The 25,000-nt window shown below is 47.3% G+C and overlaps 3 protein-coding genes across 3 annotated transcripts in view; 2 read left to right on the top strand and 1 right to left on the bottom strand.

Annotated features, from left to right (window-relative positions):
- Positions 1 to 3,304, top strand: part of LOC135817621 (ATP-dependent (S)-NAD(P)H-hydrate dehydratase-like) — an 18,533-nt gene extending 15,229 nt beyond the window's left edge. The window contains exon 9 of the mRNA XM_065330845.1: positions 3,031 to 3,304. Coding sequence (XP_065186917.1) covers positions 3,031 to 3,187 — 157 coding nt within the window. The 3' untranslated portion in view covers positions 3,188 to 3,304. The remainder of the gene's footprint in view (positions 1 to 3,030) is intronic.
- A 3,401-nt stretch (positions 3,305 to 6,705) lies between these two features.
- Positions 6,706 to 10,067, bottom strand: LOC135817618 (signal recognition particle 14 kDa protein-like). Its single transcript, XM_065330842.1, has 5 exons — positions 9,846 to 10,067; positions 9,685 to 9,757; positions 9,489 to 9,604; positions 7,921 to 7,953; positions 6,706 to 7,229 (listed from the first exon to the last, which is right to left on the bottom strand). The coding sequence occupies exons 1-5, from the start codon at positions 9,867 to 9,869 to the stop codon at positions 7,140 to 7,142; spliced, it is 336 nt and encodes a 111-aa protein (XP_065186914.1). The 5' UTR covers positions 9,870 to 10,067; the 3' UTR covers positions 6,706 to 7,139.
- Positions 10,068 to 12,712: 2,645 nt separating this feature from the next.
- The window catches only part of LOC135817619 (protein scribble homolog), a 31,912-nt gene continuing 19,624 nt past the window's right edge, over positions 12,713 to 25,000 (top strand). Inside the window, exons 1-13 of the mRNA XM_065330843.1 lie at positions 12,713 to 13,035; positions 17,545 to 17,655; positions 18,344 to 18,439; positions 18,805 to 18,874; positions 19,473 to 19,547; positions 19,758 to 19,798; positions 20,284 to 20,825; positions 21,176 to 21,282; positions 21,584 to 22,158; positions 23,463 to 23,572; positions 23,809 to 23,905; positions 24,057 to 24,181; positions 24,925 to 24,969. Coding sequence (XP_065186915.1) covers positions 17,595 to 17,655; positions 18,344 to 18,439; positions 18,805 to 18,874; positions 19,473 to 19,547; positions 19,758 to 19,798; positions 20,284 to 20,825; positions 21,176 to 21,282; positions 21,584 to 22,158; positions 23,463 to 23,572; positions 23,809 to 23,905; positions 24,057 to 24,181; positions 24,925 to 24,969 — 1,944 coding nt within the window. The 5' untranslated portion in view covers positions 12,713 to 13,035; positions 17,545 to 17,594. The remainder of the gene's footprint in view (positions 13,036 to 17,544; positions 17,656 to 18,343; positions 18,440 to 18,804; positions 18,875 to 19,472; positions 19,548 to 19,757; positions 19,799 to 20,283; positions 20,826 to 21,175; positions 21,283 to 21,583; positions 22,159 to 23,462; positions 23,573 to 23,808; positions 23,906 to 24,056; positions 24,182 to 24,924; positions 24,970 to 25,000) is intronic.

Here is a 25,000-nt window from a genome sequence, read left to right on the forward strand (position 1 = left end):
AATGCTCCTGCGGTAGCGAATCTCGTTGGCCACACCGACTGCGAGCTGGCTGGCTGAGCAGACCATTGGCATGCTGATGGCGCGTACTTCTGCCGCTGCATGCTGCTGGTTTGAGAAGCTGGGCTAGAGCAAGGCTAGTGGAGTCATTTAGACACCGCCAGATGAAGATCAGGAGCTTTTGTTTAAAAAGTTCAGTGACGCGGTAAATCGAGTTGGCAGCCAGGAGGGGCTGCATCGCGGAACATGGCGGGCTACCATCAATGCATCGGATCGCCCGGTTTTGCATGGCTTGCAGACGCTTAAGTTGGGTCACGCGGAGGGCTGCAGAGAAGCAGCAGGCACCATATATCATATCCGGCATGACAATAGCCTTTACATATATCGTGCGCGATTTGCCGGAGAGGCATCGACGGGCTCGCCACAAGGCGCCAATCTTCCTCGCAACTTTGGTCACTATGGCGCTGACGTGTACATCCCAACTCAGGCGGTTGTCAAGAAAGACACCAATATATCACGCAGACTTCACTATCGGTAGAGAGGTATCGCAGCACACGATAGAGACCTCAGGCCCGGCATGTTGCGGTGAGATAGTCATTACCTGGCTTTTGGGGGCATTTAAAATTAGGCCGCGTGACTTAAGCCATATGGCGAGATCAGTGACAGCTGAAGAGACGGATTTGGAGACTTCCCCAGCGGAAGCTTTTGAATCATACAGGGCAATGTCGTCTGCGAATTGCACGCTGGGTATTGGCGATGAGACCGATTTCACATCACGGGTGTAGACGTTAAAGAGAACAGGCCCCAAGACGGAGCCTTGGGGCACACCACAGGTGCAGTCAAGAGCACGACTTGTGGCCGAAGCGACTGTAACTTGCTGCCTGCGATCTGTCAGGTAATTCGCGAACCACTTCAGGGCGACACCAGAGATACCAATGTCAAAAAGGTCTTGGATGAAGATACCATGCCGGACTTTGTCAAAAGCCTTGGACATGTCGAGGAGGCACAGCCCTCAGGGGCATAGGCAGGGGGGGGGGGTGCTTTGGGTGCCAAAGCACCCCCCTCATAAATTTCGATCTTGGTTCACAGCTGGTTCGAGAGAGACCATAGCAGACCCGCTGATCACATGCGCAACTCTGCACATCTCACACTGTAGCCATCCCTGTTTTAGACCAGGGAGTAGTAGGTACTACTCCCTGGTTCAGACCTGCAAGTACAATGTATCTGAAACCAATCCACATGCTAGTGGACTATTAGTTTTTGTCTCATGATTGGCCATTTTGCAATGAAATTTCTAGTCAAGGGAACTCCGCGTTGTGCAGTGTCACATCAGGCCTCAGCAGGCTCAGCACATGATTTGTATTGCACTCCACATGTTTTGTTAGAAGCAAAGAATCATACAAACACGCCATTGGTAGAAGCAAGGAAGTAGCAACGCAGTCTATGGCCGGAAAGCACACGTCAGACATAGCAGTTTGTTCTCGCTATGTTTTGTATAATGTAGTTCTCGCTGTTAATTGGTCTCGTTGTGGAAAGGCAAAGTTTCTTTCATGCATTGCAAGTGTGGATACAGCAGTAGAAGAGTGAAATTAACGTTGAAGTGCAGTTGGAGTTTTTGTGGGGAATAGTGTAGGTTTGATCAAGGATGCCTTACTGCACTATCAAACATGACGAAGGGGAAAAATGGCTCGAGAAATCCCACTTTAAAAGTTCGATGGAGAGTGTGATAATTCTGGAGAAAGCAGCATCCAGGACTTAGTCCATCATTAGTTGGAAGCAGGCCAGGGTGTAGTAAAATACCATAATTATTACTACTCCCTGGTTGGAGATTTGCCATTCACTGATTGATCTTCAGCGTCGAATTAGGGGCGAATTTTGCTCCCCCCCCCCCCCCCCCATTTCACGGATTGAATAATGTGCATGAAAGGTAGGGGTGTGCGGATAATGCTCGAAAAGCTGGCAGATTCTGCTCAAAAAGCAGTGAAAATGGCAGAACCATACAAACCTTATGGCGGGCAATTCCTCGAATTCTGCTCCATTTCTTTATCTACATACCAAACATGCATAAAACTTACCAGAAAAAGTACCGAATTCTGCCAATTTTCTGCCGGCATTATCCGCATATGCCTAATGAAAGGACCAACATAAGTGCATGTACATTTGTGTGGGGAAAGTCTTGGCACACCCCCCCCCCCCCCCCCCCCTTGATCACTATCCTGGCTACGCCCCTGGCCCTGTTACCAGACCACTGTCCTTCGCCTTTTGCAAGCTGTGCGTGAGAACACAGAGGGCATCCTCAGTGGAGCACTTCTTCCTGAAAGCAAACTGAGAATCAGGTAGGGCATTACTCAAGTCTAGATGGCGAACTAGCTGACGCTGCACCACTCTCTCCAACAGCTTTGAGACAACTGGAAGGAGGGAAACAGGGCGATAATTGGTGGGGACTGATGGGTCCCCGGTCTTGTAAAGCGGTACAGGTGGAATCCTGATGATTCGAATATGGCTACATGCTGGACCTTTCGCTTCCAGTTAAAGTGGGCCGTGGGCTTTTCCATGACAGGGCTCGAAAACACGCAACTGACACTAGCTTTGTTCCTCAACGGGAGGAGTATTTCCGCCCTACCTACTGTTACTACTACTGCCTACACTACTACTACAGCTACTACTACTACTACTAAACACTAAACCTACCCTGCTACCTCCAGACCAGCCTGATGCCGACTGGGCAGTCTCCAGAAGGTGAGAATCCACGAGCTCGAAAAAACGTGACTTCTCTCAAGTCTGAATTTTCATCTTGTTTAAACCACAATATCACAAGGAAATGAAGGAATGGACATGCCCCCCCCCCCCTCCCCAGTTTTATCGCAGGTTCAGAATTAGAATAATTTTTTTAATTGTCCACCGAAATAAGGGAATTATTGCATTGATGAAATTTTGGTTAAAAAATGACCACAAAACTGTATGTCAATCACTGAAACTGTAGCGAAATACCTTGACTGTTTTGCTGTGCATGTGTCATGTACCATTGTACAGGACTCTATTGCAGCATTATGGACCTGTCGTGAGTGCTGCTTACGCGGCCTGTTCTTTCACACGCATGTGTGCTCACCTGGCGTTCGATACACACGGCCGCACAATGACAACTCCCAACATCATCGAAAGCTTTGCCAATGCTATGGCAACACTGTAGCGAGCAAGTTCTGGCATATGTACACCTGGTACACCACCTGCCTATAGCTATGTGAGTGTGTGTATCACTACACTGTAGGCAAGTTCTGGCATATGTACACCTGGTACACCACCTGCAGCCTATGTGAGTGTGTGTATCACTACACTGTAGGCAAGTTCTGGCATATGTACACCTGGTACAGCACCTGCAGCCTATGTGAGTGTGTGTATCACTACACTGTAGGCAAGTTCTGGCATATGTACACCACCTGCAGCCTATGTGAGTGTGTGTATCACTACACTGTAGGCAAGTTCTGGCATATGTACACCACCTGCAGCCTATGTGAGTGTGTGTATCACTCACTATGCTTACTGCTACATGTACTTGGTACTAGTACATTTACAAGTAATATGTTTTCAAGGAGTGAAGAGGAAGACGCTGGACAGTGGCACACTACTACTCAGTCAACTCTCTCAGTCTGTGTGATAGTACTGACTACTGTGCGGTTTTGCTGTTCTTCTCAACATGCAAGAATCCAGCAAGCAGACAACGGCCCATGCTGACATGTACACTTGATGTGTGGTGTCGCTGGATACTTCATTAGTGGCTCGCGCAATCAATCCACATGCACTCACTGTGCACTGTGCATGTGTAGCGGTATCACAAGCATGTTGGTATGCACGTACGCACTGTACACTACACATGTGTGATATCACAAGCATCCTGGTATGCACGTGCGGACCGTACACTGCACATGTGTGATATCACTGTCACAAGCATGTTGGTGTGCTTCCATAGACATGTGCTGTGATACCATACTTGAAATCACTACTCAGTAGTCAATGGTCATAGTATAGGTATGGCCCTTTCACTATATCACTAGATGTTTGTTTACAACACTCGGTTTGTTACTGCAACGTGCGTGTCTTGCAGCATCTCACTGTACCGTTCTTTGTTGTACAAATCCGTGAGCAGAAGCGTACACTCTTTTATTCCGTCAGCCTGCTGCAAACAGTGTGGTTCTACTCTCGTTTCTACTCATCTAGAATTATATTGTTCAGTTTTAAACTGACCAGCGTCCTTGATCTTTTTTATCATGCATGTTAGTGCTGCATCACACGTTGTTGCAGGCTGCATCACACGTTATTGCAGGCTGCATCACACGTTATTGCAGGCTTCATCACACGTTATTGCAGGCTGCATCACACGTTATTGCAGGCTGCATCACACGTTATTGCAGGCTGCATCACACGTTATTGCAGGCTGCATCACACGTTATTGCAGGCTGCATCACACGTTATTGCAGGCTGCACCACATGTTATTGCAGGCTGCATCACACGTTGTAACTGTACATGTACAGCATAGTGCATTATCAAGCCGTGCACTGTAGTGCCACGCTGTAACTCTTGTGTGTTGATTGGCTAGTTTCTCTTGATCTCTCCACAATCATCTACAGAACGACTTTAGTCACGATGCGTGCATGGCCGCCCTCAGAACTCAGTTGAGAACTTGAGATGTTCAAGAACGTTCTAACTTGTACCCATAGACACAGTAAGTGGTGTGTTGGACTTACATGCTTGGACATGTACGTCAAGTAGTGCTCGTGTCGAGACCACTCCTGCACAAACTAACTAGAACATGCAGAGTAAAAACACCCCCCCCCCCCCCCCCCTGCGAAGAGCACAATTCACATCATCATAAACGTCACAGAGTATTATTCTGGGACGCGACACTTGCAACAAGGAAATGACATGTTGCATGTAATCGCAGAAGCCGACCAAAGTTCAACTTTGCAACGTACATCAATGCACACATTTTATGTACTCTTGATGGCATATTGCATGTGTATATAATACAACCCAACAGTACGCTTGTACGTGAAATATAAACCGACATACAAACCGAGGCGAAGCCGAGGTTTGTATGATGGTTTATATTTCACGTACAAGCGTACTAGTGGGATGTATTATACTTATGCTGACCTTCATACAAACTGACAGTCAACTTCTTCCTGTTTCTATGGTGGCGGTCTATATGGGGTTTGTATGAGGTTTATATGCCCAGTATAAGCCGCCAGCATGATGGGCAAGTTGACTGGAAGTTTGTATGAAAGGTCAGCATAAAATATAATAGCGGAAAGTGATACTAAAGTACTGTATAAGCAGAATTATTCGTCTGGAATTTAATTTCGTCTATTTCGTCGAAGGAGCTTTTGGACTAAATTAAATGTAGGACTAATGTCGATTTGCCCTGCTTTTCTATACACTCTTATGATCCATGGACGAAATTTTCAACCGGACGAACTCCTTTTCTTTGGAGTTGGACGAAATTATTGACCGACAAAATTGTCTGCCTCTACAGTACTATGGTGCTGCTCAATGAAATCCAGTCGCGTCACTCAAGTACGCACGGGTATTGCGCAGCCTTAGACCTGCGAACACTGGGCTGCGAAAACACGACTGGATTTCATTGAACAGGACAGAATACACAATCATGTATACGTACCGACTGTACGACTGCCTGTAGACTGCAGTGCAAGTACTTAAAGGGGAAGTATACCCTAAAATCAAATTTTCACCAGTTGTAGTCTTCTGGGTGCTGAGTCGAATGGTCTTGGTCCGAGGAAGCTGCGACGCTCCCTTCCTACTTGAATCCCAATCGAACTCGCGCACTTCCACCGAAACTGGGTGACTGCGCCCTACTAGATGGGGAATTGTATGCAAAATGTCACTAAAAGCACCATTTCGTTCTTATAAAAGCACGGATGACCGCGATTGGCCCATATGTTGTAGTCTTTTGGACGCTGAGTCGACTGGTTTTGGTCCGAAAAGGCTGCGATGCAGCGTTCCTCCTTTATTCCCAATCGAACATGGTTGAACAAGCGGTCACGTGTTCCTGGGTGCCCAAATCACCTGGTCACCGCGCCAGCAGGCGACAACTTTCACACCAAGGTTCAACTCGAGTTCAACTCGAGTGACAGGACTGCACCCAAAAAAGGTCAAACAGGCTAGTAAGTTGTACCCTGCAGGCACGGTGACCAGCTGACTGGTGTACGCAGGAGCACGTGACCGCTTGTTCAACCATGTTCGATTGGGAATAAAGGAGGAACGCTGCATCGCAGCCTTTTCGGACCAAAACCAGTCGACTCAGCGTCCAAAAGACTACAACATATGGGCCAATCGCGGTCATCCGTGCTTTTATAAGAACGAAATGGCGCTTTTAGTGACATTTTGCATACAAATCCCCATCTAGTAGGGCGCAGTCACCCAGTTTCGGTGGAAGTGCGCGAGTTCGATTGGGATTCAAGTAGGAAGGGAGCGTCGCAGCTTCCTCGGACCAAGACCATTCGACTTAGCACCCAGAAGACTACAACTGGTGAAAATTTGATTTTAGGGTATACTTCCCCTTTAATAGTAAATACACCCCATGACCTCACATAATGCTGCCTGTGTGCAGATTCACCAATCAGAAATCAGGTCTAGAGACAGACTGACTACACCTATCACTACTCCAGCATTCGGTGCACTTGCACAGTTAGTCAGTTACACACATGACATTGTATTCTCAGTGTATTGGGTAAGTATCAAGTAGCACAGCAAAGCATACAAAACAATGGACACGAGCAATATACTGCAGTACATGCGTGACAACCAGCAAGGAATGATTATGTACACATACACGCATGACAGCCAGCAAGGAATGTACAGCCTGGAATTCCTGGAGTTTCAAAGAAAGTAAATGCGAGGCAAAGTGAAAATAGTTGAATGGGAGAGTCAGAAACATGATCTGCTAGTGCCACAGTCTCTTATTTTGTATTGAAAGATATCAAATATGAACAGCGAGCTGGGTTTTATGATTTCAGAGCCATGGATATAGATATCGATTTTATGAACGGAAATATGTAAAAAAAAGAGACACACAACAAGGAGATGGATGAGAACTGCATAAGAGCAATACCAGGCCATACACAGCCTATGAGCTTTTCTTGTCAGATTTCTTCGATTTCGTTCTTTCCGGCTTCTTCAGCCCATCCATGTGTGCTTTTAGAAGATTGGCATACGCCTGTAGACACAGCACAGAAGCAGAGTACAACTCTGATTAGACTTGGGAGGGAGAACCACTGGTACAGAAGCAGAGTACAACTCTGATTAGACTTGGGAGGGAGTACCAGTGGGTGGTATGGCACAGAAGCAACGTGCGGAGAACAAACATAATTTCCTACAAAGGCAATTGGATAGGAAGGCGGTACAATGATGATGGCTTGATCTTGATTCTCGACACACACTCCCAACTGTCCATCCAATGAGAAAGAATTCAGTACTGAGCCCATTCAGATAAAAGCTGTGTTCAAAATCTGACAAAGCTAATTTGACTTCCTAACTTCTACTATCCAGTACATCAGTTTTACAAGCTGTGCTGAATGAGAGGAGAATGAGCAATGAACACACCACTACTGGCACTAGTACATGTACACATAAGAATGAGTGTGCAGAAGAGCAAGTCGTGTAGTGCAGTGACTACCGTGAATGAGATCGGTCTGAATTGAGTCTTTCCTGTGTGGCACATGTACATGTAGTAGTAGTGCTGTGCAGTGCAGTGTACGGGAAGGTGATGTCCTAGCAACTAGGATACCATGCACAGTGTGCACAGTGTGTACAGACTACAGACTAGTACAGTCTAGTACAGTCTAGTACAGAGTACAGAGTACAGAGTACATGATGATTGTAGTGCTACTCTACTGTGTGTTGCTTACCATTTGAAACCGATTCACATCTTTACTGTTAATCTGCACGCAGTGCACGCAAGTAGTGACAAATACACACGTGCACACACGCACGCACGCACACACACATACACACATGTGCACACACACACACACACATACACACACACACACACACATACACACACACACACACACACACACACACACACACACACACACACAGCAAATACAATGTCATGTACATGTATAGGCAAAACAGGACATACCCTAATGTCGCGTATAAAAGCAGGTGCTTACGGCCGTATAAGCCGGGGTTCAAACCATGCTTCTATTCAATACATGCTTCTACGTCAACGTCAGGAGTCTACACAGCGCTGTGCATACTGCCACGCATGTACTTGCACATGTACTTTGCAGAGAGCGGCTTCTATTCAAATCATGCTTCTGCGTCACGGCGCACTTAGAAAAATCGGCTCCTATTCAAGTCATGCTTCTATACAGGTCATGCTTTTATACGCGACACTACAGTATTGATCTTGGTGAACTGAGAAGATATTGTTGCTACATGTACCGTGTCAGATGAGTATCACTTCCTGTACTGTAGTACTGTTACAGCACCAATCTGACCAATCAAGTGCCAAGGCAATGTGGTCGTATTCTTGCATACTTTCATTAGTTACCTAACTCTTGCAGCCAGACTTAGATCAGCAGAACCGGCTGCTACTGTAAGACCAGTAATGTTAACGAACATTTAATTATTAACTAGTTTGAACATTTAATTCCAACGATTGAGCGAATTTAAACAACTCGTTAACAATTGAAGTCGTTTAATATGTACAAAACAATATGTACAGTCATGCATCGTCATTTGCCGGTTTTGAGACAGAATTCGTTAGAATTTCACCTCGCTAACCCACAGAAATCCAGAGATCGATAACTTTATTCGACGTTAAAATATCTGGTCTTACAGTACATGTATGTCCTACCGTATATACTACCACCGTCATCAGTTCATCATAATGGCAAACGATTTAGTGCCTACAGTAGAGTCGCGCGCCCAAGAACGTTGTCTCCAGGGGGCTAGCCTGGGACGTTCTTATTTTTTCAGCAATCTGGCTGCGTTCTTAAAAACAATCCGTACTAAATCATATGTATCCCACAAGCTCCCAGAAAACCAACACCGCCGTTCTTAACTTTAGGCTGTGGCGTTCTTAGTATTTCAGGCTGGACGTTCTTGGGCTCCACGTTCTTCAGCGCGCGACTCTACTGTACACCTTCTGTATACAGAGTCACACATATCCGAACGGATGCAAGGTGACTTGGACTGATTGCCCACTGGCGTGTGTGTGCGATGCACACGCGCATGTGTGCATGCTTGCATGATTTTGTATGTTTGTGCACACACATGTACAGATCAACCATGGCTTTGAACCATGAAACCATTGGATCATTGACACAGTCCAATAGTTTCCATTTTTGATCACATACAGTATCTCTACACAAGCCATTAGGTGGGCACGTACAATGTCATACAGTAAAAACACAAATTTCCCTCACAGTAATTGTTCTCTGGAAGGACTTTGTGCATAACTTACAACTGTACTAATTTTTTTCTTGTTGAGTGTTGCCCGAATCAAGCACATCTTCTGGTCGCTCGAGCTCTCAGCTTCATCCTTCACACCACGCGGTTTGGGCTTAGTTTGACCAGTATCTGAAATCAAGAAAAATCGTTGCACAGCCTTGATAACCATCGAGTCCAAATTTGCATTCAATGCTTTCAAATCAACTGACATCTTTTCGTCGTTATGTAAACCGTCCCGGTTGCCTTGCTGCGCGTGAAGAAGCGAGTTAATTCGCTAAGGAACTGGACACATGTCAAAACAGTTCATACTCTGGTGAGATGAATGATGGCGAATCAGCCACAGTTCCACAACATAAGTTTAGTTACGTACAGCGTCATTATCCACTCTCCCCATTGTCTGACTAATTTCTAATGCTCATAAATTGGTCAGTCTCGTTGATTAAATTCTACGTAAACTGAAAAGGAGTACTAGTAATCACTCATGGATGGGTCGTGCGTGATCCAAGAACTCAACACGATGCACAAGTCCTTCACTGAAAGAAGAGCAATTTCCTGAACTTGTAATGTTCGTATTTTTGCCTTTCCTCTTTTGCTTTCCCAGTTTCCAGTTTTTGCAGCACTCGCTGCGCTGCACTGGCATAACTCTACGTCACACGAGTATCCATAGCAACAGTTCCGCCCTGTCATGTCAATTGTCATGGCTACTGGCTAGCACGTCAGCCGTGCGTATCTGACGAAAAAATAGTACGTTCGAACGTTCCACACCAAGTCAGGAAAAGTCCAAGGAATAAGGAGTTAGTGTGACACCTTGTCCAGGAAAGATTTTTTGACGGATTTGGAATGGCATAACAACCAGTAACTGATCCCTGAAAACCAGAACGTGCCAAAGTTGTCCGTTCAAGAGTTATGGCCGATTTACTAAAATTGCAATGGTTACCATAGCAACGTACATGTAAATTGCCTCTTTTTAGCTCAAAAGACATGCAATATGGGTCAAATAGATAATGAATGGCTGTCAAAGTCATAAGTGAAGATAAAAGTTCCCAAAACTGCCTTCAAAATATTTAATGTCATCAAAAGTGAATTATTTAATACTGGTGTGGTTTGTATATGCACAATGTACATTGTCCATGTATTTGGTATCATTATTACATTGTATGTAGAGGTAGTATCACAGTTACTTATCAGTGGGAAATTGCTGTGTGGTCACCAGGAGCAGCGCTTGACACTGGCACACTGAAGTACGAAATTAGAACTGTTCAGTATGCTTCACAAACAAGGAATGAATCTGCCCTACATGTACATGTAGGTGCAGTGACCGTGCAGAAGGGTGAGTCGTCAGGCAAAGCTGTTGCAGCTCTTTGCTAGTCCTTTTCTCTATCCTCCAGCGACTATGTGTCAAGCTGCAGTAAAAGCTCTGGACCTGAAATCTGTGATGGCTATCGGATGGAGAGGTTGTAGCATACCATCAATGGGCAGCGGGATCTGGGATACAATCATACCAGACTGAGCAGCAGCACATGTCTCCTGAAAGAGCTGCCTGGAAGGTGGCTTTGGCTATACGGATATACATGTAGTTATGGGAGTCTAGGAAGGGGGACGACTCATGGATAGCCCACTGGAGTCATGAAGAAGAGCTATTATCGTGCCTCGTTGACAGATGTAGTCGCTGGAGGATAGAGAAAAGGACTAGCGAAGAGCCGCAACAGCATTGCCTGACGACTCACCCTTCTGCACCAAGGTCTGGGGCAGATTCATTCCTTGTTGGTGAAGCATACTGAACAGTTCATTTTTGGATAGAGAGCCAAGTATAAATTTATAGAAAGGAAAAAGGACCATTGAACTGCAAGCTGTGCGAGAATATCCACGAACACCACCAGTTACTAAACAATCACCTTCCCCTCATATGTTATCATATACATGTAACTTAGAACCTTCCAAGTAGATTAAAGTTAGTTGGAAGGCTAGTGTAGTGCGCATCCAAGATGTGCTAGAGCTGTTAGCCAGTTAGTTGTAGAACGTCAGTACCGTCGGTCAGTGTCGTGCAATGTTATCGCATGAGCTGATTGTTCAGTAACTAGTGGTGTTAGTGGATATTATAGAGTAGCTTGTAGTTCGAAGGTCCTTTTTCTTTTCTGTAAATTCTTGTTTTGTACTCCTGGTGACCACACAGCAATTTCCCACTGATAAGTAACTGTGATACTACCTCTACATACAATGTAATAATGATACCAAATACATGGACAATGTACATTGTACATGTACATATCCAAACCACACCAGCATTAAATAATTCACTTCTGATGACATTTATAATATTTTGAAGGCAGTTTTGGGAACTTTTATTTTCACTTATGACTTTGACAGCCATTCATTATCTATTTGACCCATATTGCATGTCTTTTGAGCTAAAAAGAGGCAATTTACATGTACGTTGCTATGGTAACCATGGCAATTTTAGTAAATAGGCCATAACTCTTGAACGGACAACTTTGGCACATTCTGGTTTTCAGGGATCAGTTACTGGTTGTTATGCCATTCCAAATCCGTCAAAAAATCCTTCCTGGACAGGGTGTCACACAGCTCAGTTCTGATGACCCCCTGGCTCCTAGACTACATGGAGTCGTCAAAATACCGACTTCTACATGATTGTATTCCAAACTGACCAAACAGAAAGCCTCAGTCGTCGCGAAATGAACTAACTAATTGCCTGAAAAGAGAAAAAACTAGAACTTTGTAGTGACGAGACAACAGCTCCGGCAGTAGGCCGGAGGTTTATCGTAACGTTACTAACAGTTCACTTCAGATAAGACCGTTGTCGGAATGAAGCTGAGAGTGAGAGGGGCTGAGTGACTCCGTCCAGAGCAGAAATGAAGGCGACACCACCAATAATTATGCAATGCGGCGAAGGCGAAGCTTTCCAAGACGAACAATGTAACGCGAGGCAATGTCTATCGCCTGTCGAGTTCACATAGTTTGGTGTCACTTTCTTGTCAAACCCCTGACGAGTGACGGTCACTCCTTCGACTACACACCAGCGAGTAAGTGCTTCGGAACACTAGTCCGACTAGCGTCGTAGCGGGGGAATTCACGATTTTTGTGAAGCCACCCACGGCCACCACCAAGCTCAAGTCAAGTCTTCGCCCATGCAGCCGGCCCCGGCCCGGGCCTGCACAGCCAGCATGCAGTGGCTAGCCTACGCTCTTCACCATGTTCACGACTAGACCATGTAGACTGGTAGGTGAAACACAGAGAGCCTAGCCGTGTGTATGGTGTACGTATTCTTGGGGGACTTGGCATTGCTTGGTGCCTGTTTCAAGTGGAACTAAAAACGAAAGGCATCACGGTACAATCTTATCGTAAAAATTGACTCGTTCAAAGCTGAATGCTATCTCTTGCCGTTCCTACTTTCTCCAGCCTGGTGGTACAGAGGCTTTCACATTGTTTAGCCTGTGCGGGCTGGCTTACTGGAAGGAGTTGAGTGTCTCGCAACCGCTGGTGGTCCAGAGTCGGAGTTAGACCGCTGACAGCGTGACTGGAAAGCTGCTGGCAGTGCTCAGGTAATAATTGTATTGTAGTCAATTGGCAAAGGGGTCAAATGGCACTTATTCATGTCCTGTCTGCAATGGCTCCGCTGTCCATGGTGGCTCCTATGATTTTGGTTGTACTCTGCACGGTGGGACATAGCGTGTGATTGCCAACAGACACACACACACACACACAGACACACACAAACACACACAAACACACACACACACACACACACACACACACACACACACACACACACACACACACACACACACACACACATGCTGCGAAAGCTTCAGGATGACCTAAGCGCTCTGGAGCTCTACCTTGATGACAAAGGACTTCTCATGAACCCTGACAAGACGCAGTTCCTGGTCCTTCGGCGCCCACGCCAACCTGTGCCGCATCTACCAATCCCCCTAGTTTGTAAAGGCAAGCCCCTCACCCCTGCAGCCACCGTGAAGTATCTCGGACTACTCATCGACGAGCATCTCACCTTCCAGCCGCAAGTCGAGAAGGTCTGCGGTGCGGTGTTCGGCAAGATTGCCGCCTTCAGACATGGCCGAAAAAACCTAACACCTGAAGCGAAGAGGACGTTCTATTTATCCATTGTGCAATCGACTCTCGACTATGCCAGTAACGCTTATCTGCACTGTCTCAGCGCCACCCTGTTCAATAAAATCGTGACGGTCAGTCACATAGCAATGAAGAAAGTTTTTGGGTTTTACCGTATGATGTCTACTGAAATTGTTCTCCGCAAATATCATCTCTATTCTTTTGAACAGCGCACAAATCTTAAACTCTATGTTTTCGTGTACCGCTGCTTGACCCCACATCTTGCTAGTCCCCTTCTCCAATCCTTGTTTCAGCTTAGGGCTGCTGTGCCTGGACACCAGGCTCGCACGCGCGGCCAGGCACAGCGCGCATTAGTTCTTCCGCCTGTTTCTACGCAATATGGCATGCGTTCTATTTCTTTCCTGGCGGCAGACAGATGGAATGCTCTTCCCACTGACTGCCGTCAGGCCCCGTCTCTTACTCTGTATGTAAACATGGTAAAAATTCACCTAGGGTTCCCAGTAAAAAGGCAACGCCTGTTGGGACTCCCCTAGTAAAATAATAAAATCTACTACTACTACTACTACTACTACTACACACTTACTTGTACTTGTACTTGTTGCTCACTGCCAAAACTGGTCGCGTGGGTCTCCCAGGAGAGGGGAGAGAGACTCAAAAGGAATCTTGGAGAGATGACTCAACTGGCTATTGAACCGCCCAACGGCCGACACCCCCTGAAATCCCCAAAACTCTGGGTGGACTTGAAAATGATCCCACTTATGGGCTCACCACACCTCAGTAAGTGGGTGAGGACAACACACGCACGCACACACACGCACACACACACACACACGCACACACACACTAGTAGTAGTGTCCTGGCTGGTAGCGTGATACATGACGATTGTACTCGGTTATGGTGGTAGTGCTGTAGAGTGTAGCCAGCTGCACTTTGTACATGTATGGCAAAGAGTCAATACCAGTATTACCAGTATCTTACTTGCCGTCGCAGCTTTGTTGCTGGTTTGCTGAGTGATGTGGAGAGAGAGAGAAAGAGAGAGAGTGCGTGTGTGTGTGTGTGTATGGGGCCATGGCGGCAAGTCCTAACTTGTATTGAACGAAAGGGTCGAACGCTGCTGCGTCTCGGCTTGCCATTCTTCAGAAACCATGCTGCATGTACAATAGAGCATCGGTGGCTGGGATGCTGCTTGCCTGCCCGTCAATACATGGTATAACCACTAGTACATAAACTTATACACAGTTTTGACGGTGAAACTGTATGACATGCATGTGCGAGACCTATTATATACTGCTCGCGTATCTGTAACTCTCTCATTATCCAAACATTTTCCACATCCAAACCCCTTCTGAGTGGTGTCTTCCCTGAAGGGTTTGTATGATCAATGTTCTACTATACATGCACCGGTTACCGGTTACCGGTACTTGAACATGTACATGACTGTACATGGTTGCAATAGTACGATGGTGGCAAATGAAATCCGTCGAAACGGATATAGCAGTTCCAGCATTGGGTTATAATAGCCGCTCTTATTTTGTTCTGGGTCTCCCACATGCCGTTGCTGCGAGTTTCATATGGGAGGCCGAAGGAAGGTGCACTGCTAAGCTGTGGATATCGCGGCTCTGCTAAGCTGTGGGCATGGCTCTGCTAAGCTGTGGACGTGACTCTGCTAATCTGTGTACATGGCTCTGCTAAGCTGTGGATATGACTCTGCTAAGCTGTGGACATGGCTCTGCTGAGCTGTGGACATGGCTCTGCTATGCTGTGGACATGGCTCTGCTATACTGTGGACATGACTCTGCTAAGCTGTGGACATGGCTCTGCTAAGCTGTGGGCATGGCTCTGCTAAGCTGTGGACATGGCTCTGCTAAGCTGTGGACGTGACTCTGCTAAGCTGTGGACATGATTCTGCTAAGCTGTGGGCATGGCTCTGCTAAGCTGTGGACATGGCTCTGCTGAGCTGTGGACATGGCTCTGCTGAGCTGTGGACATGGCTCTGCTGAGCTGTGGACATGACTCTGCTAAGCTGTGGACATGGCTCTGCTAAGCTGTGGACGTGACTCTGCGAAGCTGTGGGCATGGCTCTGCTAAGCTGTGGACGTGGCTCTGCTAAGCTGTGGACATGGCTCTGCTAAGCTGTGGACATGGCTCTGCTAAGCTGTGGACATGGCTCTGCTAAGCTGTGGACATGGATCTGCTAAGCTGTGGACATGGCTCTGCTAAGCTGTGGACGTGACTCTGCTAAGCTGTGGACATGACTCTGCTAAGCTGTGGACATGACTCTGTTAAGCTTTGGGCATGACTCTGCTAAGCTGTGGACATGACTCTGCTAAGCTGTAGTAAGCTGTGGACGCGACTCTGCTAAGCTGTGGACATGACTCTGCTAAGCTGTGGACATGACTCTGCTAAGCTGTGGACATGGCTCTGCTAAGCTGTGGGCATGGCTCTGCTAAGCTGTGGACATGGCTCTGCTAAGCTGTGGACATGGCTCTGCTAAGCTGTGGACATGGCTCTGCTAAGCTGTGGACATGGCTCTGCTAAGCTGTGGACATGGCTCTGCTAAGCTGTGGACGTGACTCTGCTAAGCTGTGGACATGACTCTGTTAAGCTTTGGGCATGGCTCTGCTAAGCTGTGGACATGACTCTGCTAAGCTGTGGACATGACTCTGCTAGGCTGTGGACATGGCTGTGCTAAGCTGTAGTAAGCTGTGGACGCGACTCTGCTAAGCTGTGGACATGACTCTGCTAAGCTGTGGGCATGGCTCTGTGAAGCTGTGGACATGGCTCTGCTAAGCTGTAGGCATGGCTCTGCTAAGCTGTAGGCATAGCTCCGCTTTATTCAGGAACTTCAACTTCATTTGCCACAGCACTAGGAGAACACATGTTGGGCGTATGAGTTTGGTCTGAATGTTACCCCGTACATAACTGAGCTGCTGCAATTACAGTTGTACATGGACAGTGCTTGCCAGTGAAATCCAATCACAGACACACTTTCTGCCCCCCCCCCCTCCCCACCTCCCCGCCCTTGAGTCAAGCAGGCCATGTCACCCTGCACTGAGTTGTGCAACCCAGCCGCTTAGTTCACTTCTCCACTGTGCTAGTTGTCATGCAGTTTTGCGAGCAAGTGGTTGTATTTCACTGGCCAACATTGTACAAGTACATGCCATTGTACTGCCGTGGACATGGAAATCCGGTTGCACGTCTAGTGGCCCCAGGGCGCTGGCCATGCAGCTGCGGGTAAGCAGTACACATATGCATGTATTATATGCGCTGCAGCGCGCCGGTCGCATCGGATCAAGATGACTGTGCACTGCATGCAACGTTCTGTGCACGCTGAAGGCCCCGGTCAATCGATTGAATTTCCATGTCCACGGCAATGCAGTCAGACCTCGCTTATCCGGTCCTCTTTTATCCGGATCCATCGCCATCCGGAAGAAAATCGTTGGTCACCGATTTACAGCACATGCCGTGCACACACACAGTATGTGTGCTCGATTATCCGGTTCCCTCGCCTATCCGGATTGTTTTCTGGAAAACTCGGCGGATGTGTGCGGTTATGCGAAGTCTGACTGTAGTTGATAATGCTGCTGCTGATAAATTTTATCGCCGGCAGCTAATCGAATATGCAAGTACAGTGAAACCTGTGTAAGACGACCGCTGCTCAAGGGACCTTCAAAACGTGGTCTCTGTCTCCAGGTGGTCGCCTTATCCAGGGTCAATTGACTGGAAATAGCATCCCTTTGTCCTGGTTGCAGTGGTCTTCTAGGACAGGTGGTCGCCTTATCCGAGTGGTTGCCTTGACACTGAGGTTTTACTGTCCTCTCAGAAGCACTAGTCACATGCTTCAGTATGACGTTGTTCATGGTTACAATTCTGACCATACACAGGTTGCATGCCCTGCTTGTCTGGTGCACTAACATGGCAATGTTCCTTGTTACCATGCTATTTAAATGTTCACATGCAGGTGTAGCAGTGGCGCGCGTGGTCAGAGGTCATCAGTGTGGTATGTGAATCATGGCGAGTGAAGACAGGAGCACATTCCATGTGGACTTGAATGATTGCAAGAAAGGCCTGGGTAAGGAGAATACTGCTCAGTGCTGAGTTCACACATTACATTGTTGTGCTCAGTCAGTACATGCATGTACTGTATGTACTGTATGTACTGTATGTACTGTATGTACTGTATGTACTGTATGGTTTGCAGCATGTCACAGTGCCGATGTTGGTAGCATGGTATGTTGGCGCAGGAAGTAGAGCAATCTGACATTGAAATTCAAGCTCTCCCGGAATGCAGTTCACGTGCCAGTGAATTTCATATGCTACAAACACAGCACAGGTGTGCATAGCTTTGAGCTTTTCATACCACCTCCACCCTAAGAATGTGTAAGGACACACAGAACCTCCATATGCTGAGAGAGACCACTACCATCAAGTTAGAGTCAATCGTTTGATATCGGTGCAGTTCTCGTACGAAGTGTCGTCGTCTCTTCGCACCCATATGCCATGTGGGTACTAACTACTTAGCGATCCCACTGTTACTTGTACTTACTATACGCTGCACGGGGCAACTGTTTATTAGTATACCAGCTCTCCTTGAGCATTGAAAAGCCTGAAATGTGCAAACTTCTGCTGTGGTGTGTTTTCCTTTTCTCTCTCTCTCTCTCTCTCTCTCTCTCTCTCTCTCTCTCTCTCTCTCTCTCTCTCTCTCTCTCTCTCTCTCTCTCTCTCTCTCCCTACCTGCTTTGACTGGTATATGTATTTAGGAATCCGTATTGTTGGTGGTACTGGTGTGACTGAAGAACTGGACTGTGGCATATTTGTCAAGGAGTTAGTCCAAGGTCGCCTTGCCAGCCGCGAAGGTAAACGAGGTTTAAATAGAATATGCGACTTGCTAAATTACCTTGGGAACTATTTCTAAAATGTGACAAGTTTTAGGGCATACATCCTCTCGTTGAGCACCCGTTGTGGGGCAATGCCAGCGTGATGGATGACTACACGGCTAACACCGTTCAGATCATGTATCAACTGGCAGATCATGTATCAACTGGCAGATCATGTATCAACTGGCAGATCATGTATCAACTGGCATTGCCTTTGTATTGACTGTTACTCGAGCATGAAGTCATGCATACACTGTGCATACATGTACAGTGCATACATGTACAGTGCAATTTGACTCAGGGCTTGCATACTATTATGACATGCTCTGCACTGAATATGGCAGGTACATTACGAAGAGGAGATCAGCTGTTATCAGCTAATGATGAAAGCCTGGAAGGCATCACATGTGACAGGTAAGCTGGTGTTGTACTCTCACTGGACTTCAGTTTTGCCTTAGAAGCTGGCTGTCCTATTGTGTGGGCATGCATGTGTAATGTCCGTCTTTCTCTTTCTCCTCCTGACGTTCCCTCGGTTCAGTCCTGCTGATAGCCAGCAACCAGTACATCCTGGAGTATGTGATGTGGTGTCTGTATCTGTCTGTCGGTCTGTCCGTCCACCCGTCCGTCTGTCCGTGTGCCCATCCGTCCGTTCGTCTGTCTGTGCGTGCCTGTGTGTGCAAGACCAAACCAAGGGATTCACCAGCCAGAAGTCGAGGGAAAAAGTCTGTTAGACCACTTCTAGAAGCTGTATGAAGTAGACCATGCGAAGTACTAGTAGTGGTGATCAATTCTTCAATCCTACAAGCTGTTGAGTGAGGCAATCCCATCACAAGTTTTTCTGGCTTCTATGGTAGCATCGCTATCAGACGTTGACAGTGGGCGTTGAATGTGTATGGTCTTTTTTTAATACCATATTCACAGGACAGTATGTCGCTTCAGTCTGCATCTTTCGCACATTCCTATGGTAGGTTGTATTTACATATTTACATGCATTGGTTCTCTACGTATCCAGGGCCGTCTCTCTGCTGAAAGAATGTGCCAAATCCAACAGAGTGCTTCTGGTCGTCGCACGTGATGACGAATCAAGGTATGCTGTTGTCGGCGCAAGAACATACGTGCATGTGTGGCTAACAAATACCTGATCATGAACTGAACTTGTTGGTTGTTGTTGTTGAAAGTGTTGATGGTCAATGTTGGTCGTCATGTTGATGGTTGCTGATGGTGGAGATTGTAGTGCACTGCACAGTTCTAAGCTTAGCCTCACACTGTGTTTTGTGCTCTGTATTTGTTATGCCAGGGTAAGCTTCCACGCCTTGACGGGCGAGATGAGAAAGAAAGGTAAGAAAGGTTGGTTTACCAATGGACTTAGTTTACAGTCCTTGTTGTCTGTGACGTGTACATGTAGAACATTTGTAGAGATCGTTGTTTGGAATGTGGCAAGCTGCTTTGTAGTCAGTGCACAGCCCGCCACACTATTATTGTGTTGTTCCACAGTTTCTGCAGGCGCGTAGCACCGCCGTTGAAGGTGGCCTGGGCCTGGCTGGAGGGGATCCGGGGGATGTCACGCGGGAATTATTTTAGATTAGGGTGCAAAATCCTGCATTCTGGGCACTTGTGGGCGAAAAAGTGGTCCGGCCAAAGCCGGACCGGTCGGACCGGCTGTAACGCTCCTGGTCTGTGAGTCTGGTGCTGAAATCTGGTTGAAGGAAACCCTGACTTTGATGATAGTGATGCTTGGTATGCTAAACAAGCCTGGTAGTTGTGTTGTGCCCATGTTAGCTGGATCATCGTGTTCTTGTATGCGCTCTTATTTTTCTGTGCAGCCAAAATGAGTCGTCGAACTAGTGCCCCGGCACTGAGTCCCACAGCGTCCTCACAGAGCCTCTCTGCGTCTGCGTCTGCATCAGAGCTAGGTGAATCACCGTTGAAAAGATTGCAAGCAGACTCCTCCATGCTATCCTCGGCTGGTGCTTCCCCTTCTATTGCCACCATTTCTTCCAGTGCTAGTTCACACCGCTTGATGGAGAACCTGGCTCCGCAAGAGGCACGTCCCCCTAGTACCAGTCCACCACCGTTACCAGCAAGCTCACCACCAGGAGATGGTGGCACTCCGTCGCAAGAGACTGCTAAGGATCTGCAGTTGGATATGGAGGCTGAAGCGAATGTTGGTACAACTGGCGCAGGCGGAGATGATCTTTCCCCGTCACCGTCTTCACAGTCTCAAACATCAGAACATCTGGATATTGAGCATGTCACTATTGGTATTGTGTCTGGACTTGGCATCAGCGTGAGCGGTGGTATCAATAGACCCGAGGGACCCAATATCTACATTGACAACATTATAGAGGGTGGTGATGTTGCTAAGGTCAGTTCAAGTCAGCTGCTGTGGTGCTGTTGTATATTGTGCATGTGCATGTGCATGTGCATGTGCATGTGAAAGTGCAACCATGCTTTCATCTGTACATGTGGGTATGTGTGTGTAACTATGTGTGCTTGTGCGTCACAGTCAGTCTAGTATTCCATCATGTCTTTACCGTACTGTGCAGTGAGTGTACAAGTGATGGGACCCATTACGATACCTTACTGTTAGATCTTACCAATCTTTTCTCCTCCTTCCCCCCCCCCCTCCCCCCTCCCCCCCCCCCCCCCCGTGTCTTCAAGCCCACTGAACTGACTGCCAACAGTTCTGGTTACGGTGTTCTGTGTTGATATCAGGACGGGAGACTGAATGTGGGTGATCAGGTCCTCTCAATCAACGGTGATGCAATGATTGGAGTGACCTTGGAGAAAGCCATGTCTGTGCTCACGCGTCTCAAGCTTCGGTGAGTCATCTCAGAGTGTGCTGCCTGTGCTGTATTAGTGGTGGTTGACACATGGTGCCAGTGGATGTATAGACAGCATATGGTTGTACTGGCCAGGATTACACTACTGGGACTGGGTTTCTATCAGGGAAGTTTCTTATTTTTGTCATTGCTCCTAAAGTGTGAAGGTGATGTGCATGGACAACATGCACATGCATGGGTAGGGAAGGGAGGGGAGGGGGTCCATTTTCCTAGTCCATTTCTGTAGTCTAGATATTTGTATGCTGTAAGCATGCACCCGTTCTGATCTGGGTTGTTACAGGAAATCCATCAAGTCAGTCCGCTTTGCCTATGTCCGTGGCAAGCCAAGGAGTAGTAGTGGAATGGCAGATCGCACTAGCACAGCATCGGCGGCCGGTGATGAGGATCATACCACTGCCACCACCGCCACCACCAGCACAGATTCTATACTGGTGGGAGACTTGCCCACGCAGGATGAAACACCACTCTCCACTGCCTCATCTCATGCAGCTGTTGTTGAAAACTACCGGCCAACATTCCTGGATAGTGAAAGGACTGGGGAGATTCCAACCGGCACCACAGCTGGACCCAGTGCTGCCAATGTGCGGGATTTCCATGATGGTCTACAAGAAAGTGGTGTGACAGATCAAGACGATGTACATATCATGCCAAGGAGAACTGGCAAGCCTACAGCAGCAGCTCCGGCACAGACTCAGTCAGGGTCCGGGTTGGCAGCAATAGACGAGGCAGCAAGGCCAACTCCATCACCGCGCACAGCAACGCCTGGTCGTGATGGACGCTCACAGCCGCTGCCAGTGTATGCAACAACTCAAAGTCGGGGCTCACACCAGAATGATTCTGTATCTACACCTATCAGTAAGTTTTTACCCTTCCTTCCTTCCTTCTTTATTCCCTTTAACCAAGAGTAGACAAACAAGAGTGTGCAACTCCGCATCTCTCCTGCTCCAAACAGCAACAAACTTTGACTACCTAAAAAGATTACATCAAAGGATCGAACAACAGCCGTTTTCTTCAGTTTTTTTTCGGCAGAAGGCTTCTCCTTGTGCTTGGACCAGGCCTAAAATCACACCTGGAAGGAGTACAAACATTACAACTCCCAGATGTCCTCGATTGCTGGCCATGAAGAATCCCATTTGGCCGGAGCACCTGAAGTCCCAGTGCTATGCCCCTGTTCTCTTGTGTGATGCTGCGGCCCTGTTCTCCTGTGTGATGCTGCGGCCCTGTTCTCCTGTGTGATGCTGTGGCCCTGTTCTCCTGTGTGATGCTGCGGCCCTGTTCTCCTGTGTGATGCTGCGGCCCTGTTCTCCTGTGTGATGCTGTGGCCCGGTTCTCCTGTGTGATGCTGTGGCCCTTTTCTCCTGTGTGATGCTGTGGCCCTGTTCTCCTGTGTGATGCTGTGGCCCTGTTCTTCTGTGTGATGCTGTGGCCCTGTTCTCCTGTGTGATGCTGTGGCCCTGTTCTCCTGTGTGATGCTGTGGCCCTGTTCTCCTGTGTGATGCTGTGGCCCTGTTCTCCTGTGTGATGCTGTGGCCCTGTTCTCCTGTGTGATGCTGTGGCCCTGTTCTCCTGTGTGATGCTGTGGCCCTGTTCTCCTGTGTGATGCTGTGGCCCTGTTCTCCTGTGTGATGCTGTGGCCCTGTTCTCCTGTGTGATGCTGCGGCCCTGTTCTCCTGTGTGATGCTGTGGCCCTGTTCTCCTGTGTGATGCTGCGGCCCTGTTCTCCTGTGTGATGCTGTGGCCCTGTTCTCCTGTGTGATGCTGTGGCCCTGTTCTCCTGTGTGATGCTGTGACCCTGTTCTGTGTGATGGTGCTGTACTTTGTTCACTGTGTGCCTATCATCAGCTACCACCGCACATGTATGCTTGGCCTATGTGTATGTGTATGTGTACATACACATACACATGATTGTATCCTTCTCACGCAATGGTGGAGTTCTGTTGCCCATTCACTCGGCAGCTGAAATTTGAGTTTGCCTTCGTTTACTGTGGTATAGGTTGTATCCATGTGTGGGTTGGCAGTTGCTATCAAGTATGCTCTCTATTGCTCCTCTAGTGATTATACACCCTGTAATTGCATTCGATGATCATTAGTATTCCCATAGGAAGTTTCTAGTGGTGATTTCTTGACTGATCAATTTGTCAACATTGTATTTCTTACAGACCCTGGTAACCGATCTGGTTCATCATCGGCGTCCTCAATCTTCAGCCCAGCTCGTCAAGGTATGAACATTGATCCGTCGGCTAAGCTAAGCGTGGACAAGCTTGGAATGGTAAGCTTTTTTCAAAACAAGTCCAGGAAACCTTGAACAGTTTCAAACTCAGTCCGTGTACGGGAAGTGTGCAAGAGAATATATCACACGGCACATTGTGGGGTGTGGCGGAATGCTGACCTTAAACATTCCACCCCAGTTATTTACTACTTGTCAGCTGTGTATGCCCCTCACACATGCATGCCAATTGTTCTCCATGCTCCGAATGGTGTTTCACATTACTGTGTTGTGTACAGGCCCTGGATTTCCTTGGATTCCGGCCAACGCAGGAACAGCGCGATGAGCTTTTCAGCCGTGTAAACATTGGCGATGATGGCTCAGTACAGTTTGCAGGTCAGGGTGCCCAAATAACACATGATTCAACACGTGCTGCTTTGGAATTCTGCACTGTGCGGTCATAGGTGCTATTTGCTGGTAGGGAGTGATCGTTTTCCAGGTATTACCACGACAACAACATTTTGTCTCATCCGTGTTTGTCTTGCAGAGTTTGTGGCTGTGGCCCGTGACATCTTCAAGTTCCAGATGGATGACAGAGCAATGAGCCCAAGCTCGTGGTATTTTGCTTCAACTAAAGTTCGTGACATGGACCAGCCCTCGTCACTCTCCATGGTAAGAGTCGGGAAGTATTGCAGTCAGGACGACAATAGCCTCGGTGCTTCTTCTCAACTCTACATTGTTGGTACCTATAGGAAAAGAAGGTTGCCAAAGCACTGAGACTGAGAATGCATGTGCTTCGAAGTACTAGCATCTGCCATTGACTTCACTCATCACCGAGATGAAACTATGGCTTGAAGTCCCTACTTGCCAATTACATGTATTTGTTTTTACCGAGTGCAAAGTGCAAAGTGGTAGTATGACTGAGTGCGTGAAAAGTGGTAGTATGACTGAGTGCGTGCAAAGTGGTAGTATGATTTGTTCATGGTGTTGCCACCTCACTTCGCTATCAATGTCAGGAAGGCGTGTTGTTGCTAATTGACACCTTTAGATTTCACCCTATTTCATCTACATGTCCACAGTTCTGTAGAATATTTACGATCAATTTCTCCTATTGGGTTCTCTTTGAAGGTCTTGCTGTCATGCAGGAAGTACACGGATAATATTCTTGTGTTGTTTGAGTGTGGAGTGGGTGCTGAAGTAAGCTGTTTTCTCAGGTCTTCCAGGTTGCTATGACTGCTGTTTGAGAGTGTTATTGCAAAGTCCATATGTCACAGTGTGCTGCTAGAGCACCATAAAACTCCTATGTGTGCGTGGGGCTTGACAAACTCTGCATGTCACGCGCTCTATTTGCACGTGAGCTCTATTTGCATGTGTATTGCTGTCATGTTATGTCTGTGCATTCTTACATGCTGCAGCCCTCAAGTTCTGATCCATTCCACCATACTGAAGACCTACCACAGGTGAGAGGTTTACAATGCTTTTGTTGAAGCT

The sequence above is a fragment of the Sycon ciliatum genome, chromosome 5 (assembly GCF_964019385.1).
Source record: "Sycon ciliatum chromosome 5, ocSycCili1.1, whole genome shotgun sequence".
NCBI classification, from domain to species: domain Eukaryota; kingdom Metazoa; phylum Porifera; class Calcarea; order Leucosolenida; family Sycettidae; genus Sycon; species Sycon ciliatum.

Coding starts and splice junctions, on each gene's coding strand:
- LOC135817618 (XM_065330842.1), bottom strand. CDS start 9,869: ATGGGGAGAGTGGATAATGACGCT. Junction 9,758..9,845: donor GGAGAGTGGATAATGACGCT/GTACGTAACTAA, acceptor ACATGTGTCCAG/TTCCTTAGCGAATTAACTCG. Junction 7,954..9,488: donor AGAAAAAAATTAGTACAGTT/GTAAGTTATGCA, acceptor CACTGCGTGCAG/ATTAACAGTAAAGATGTGAA.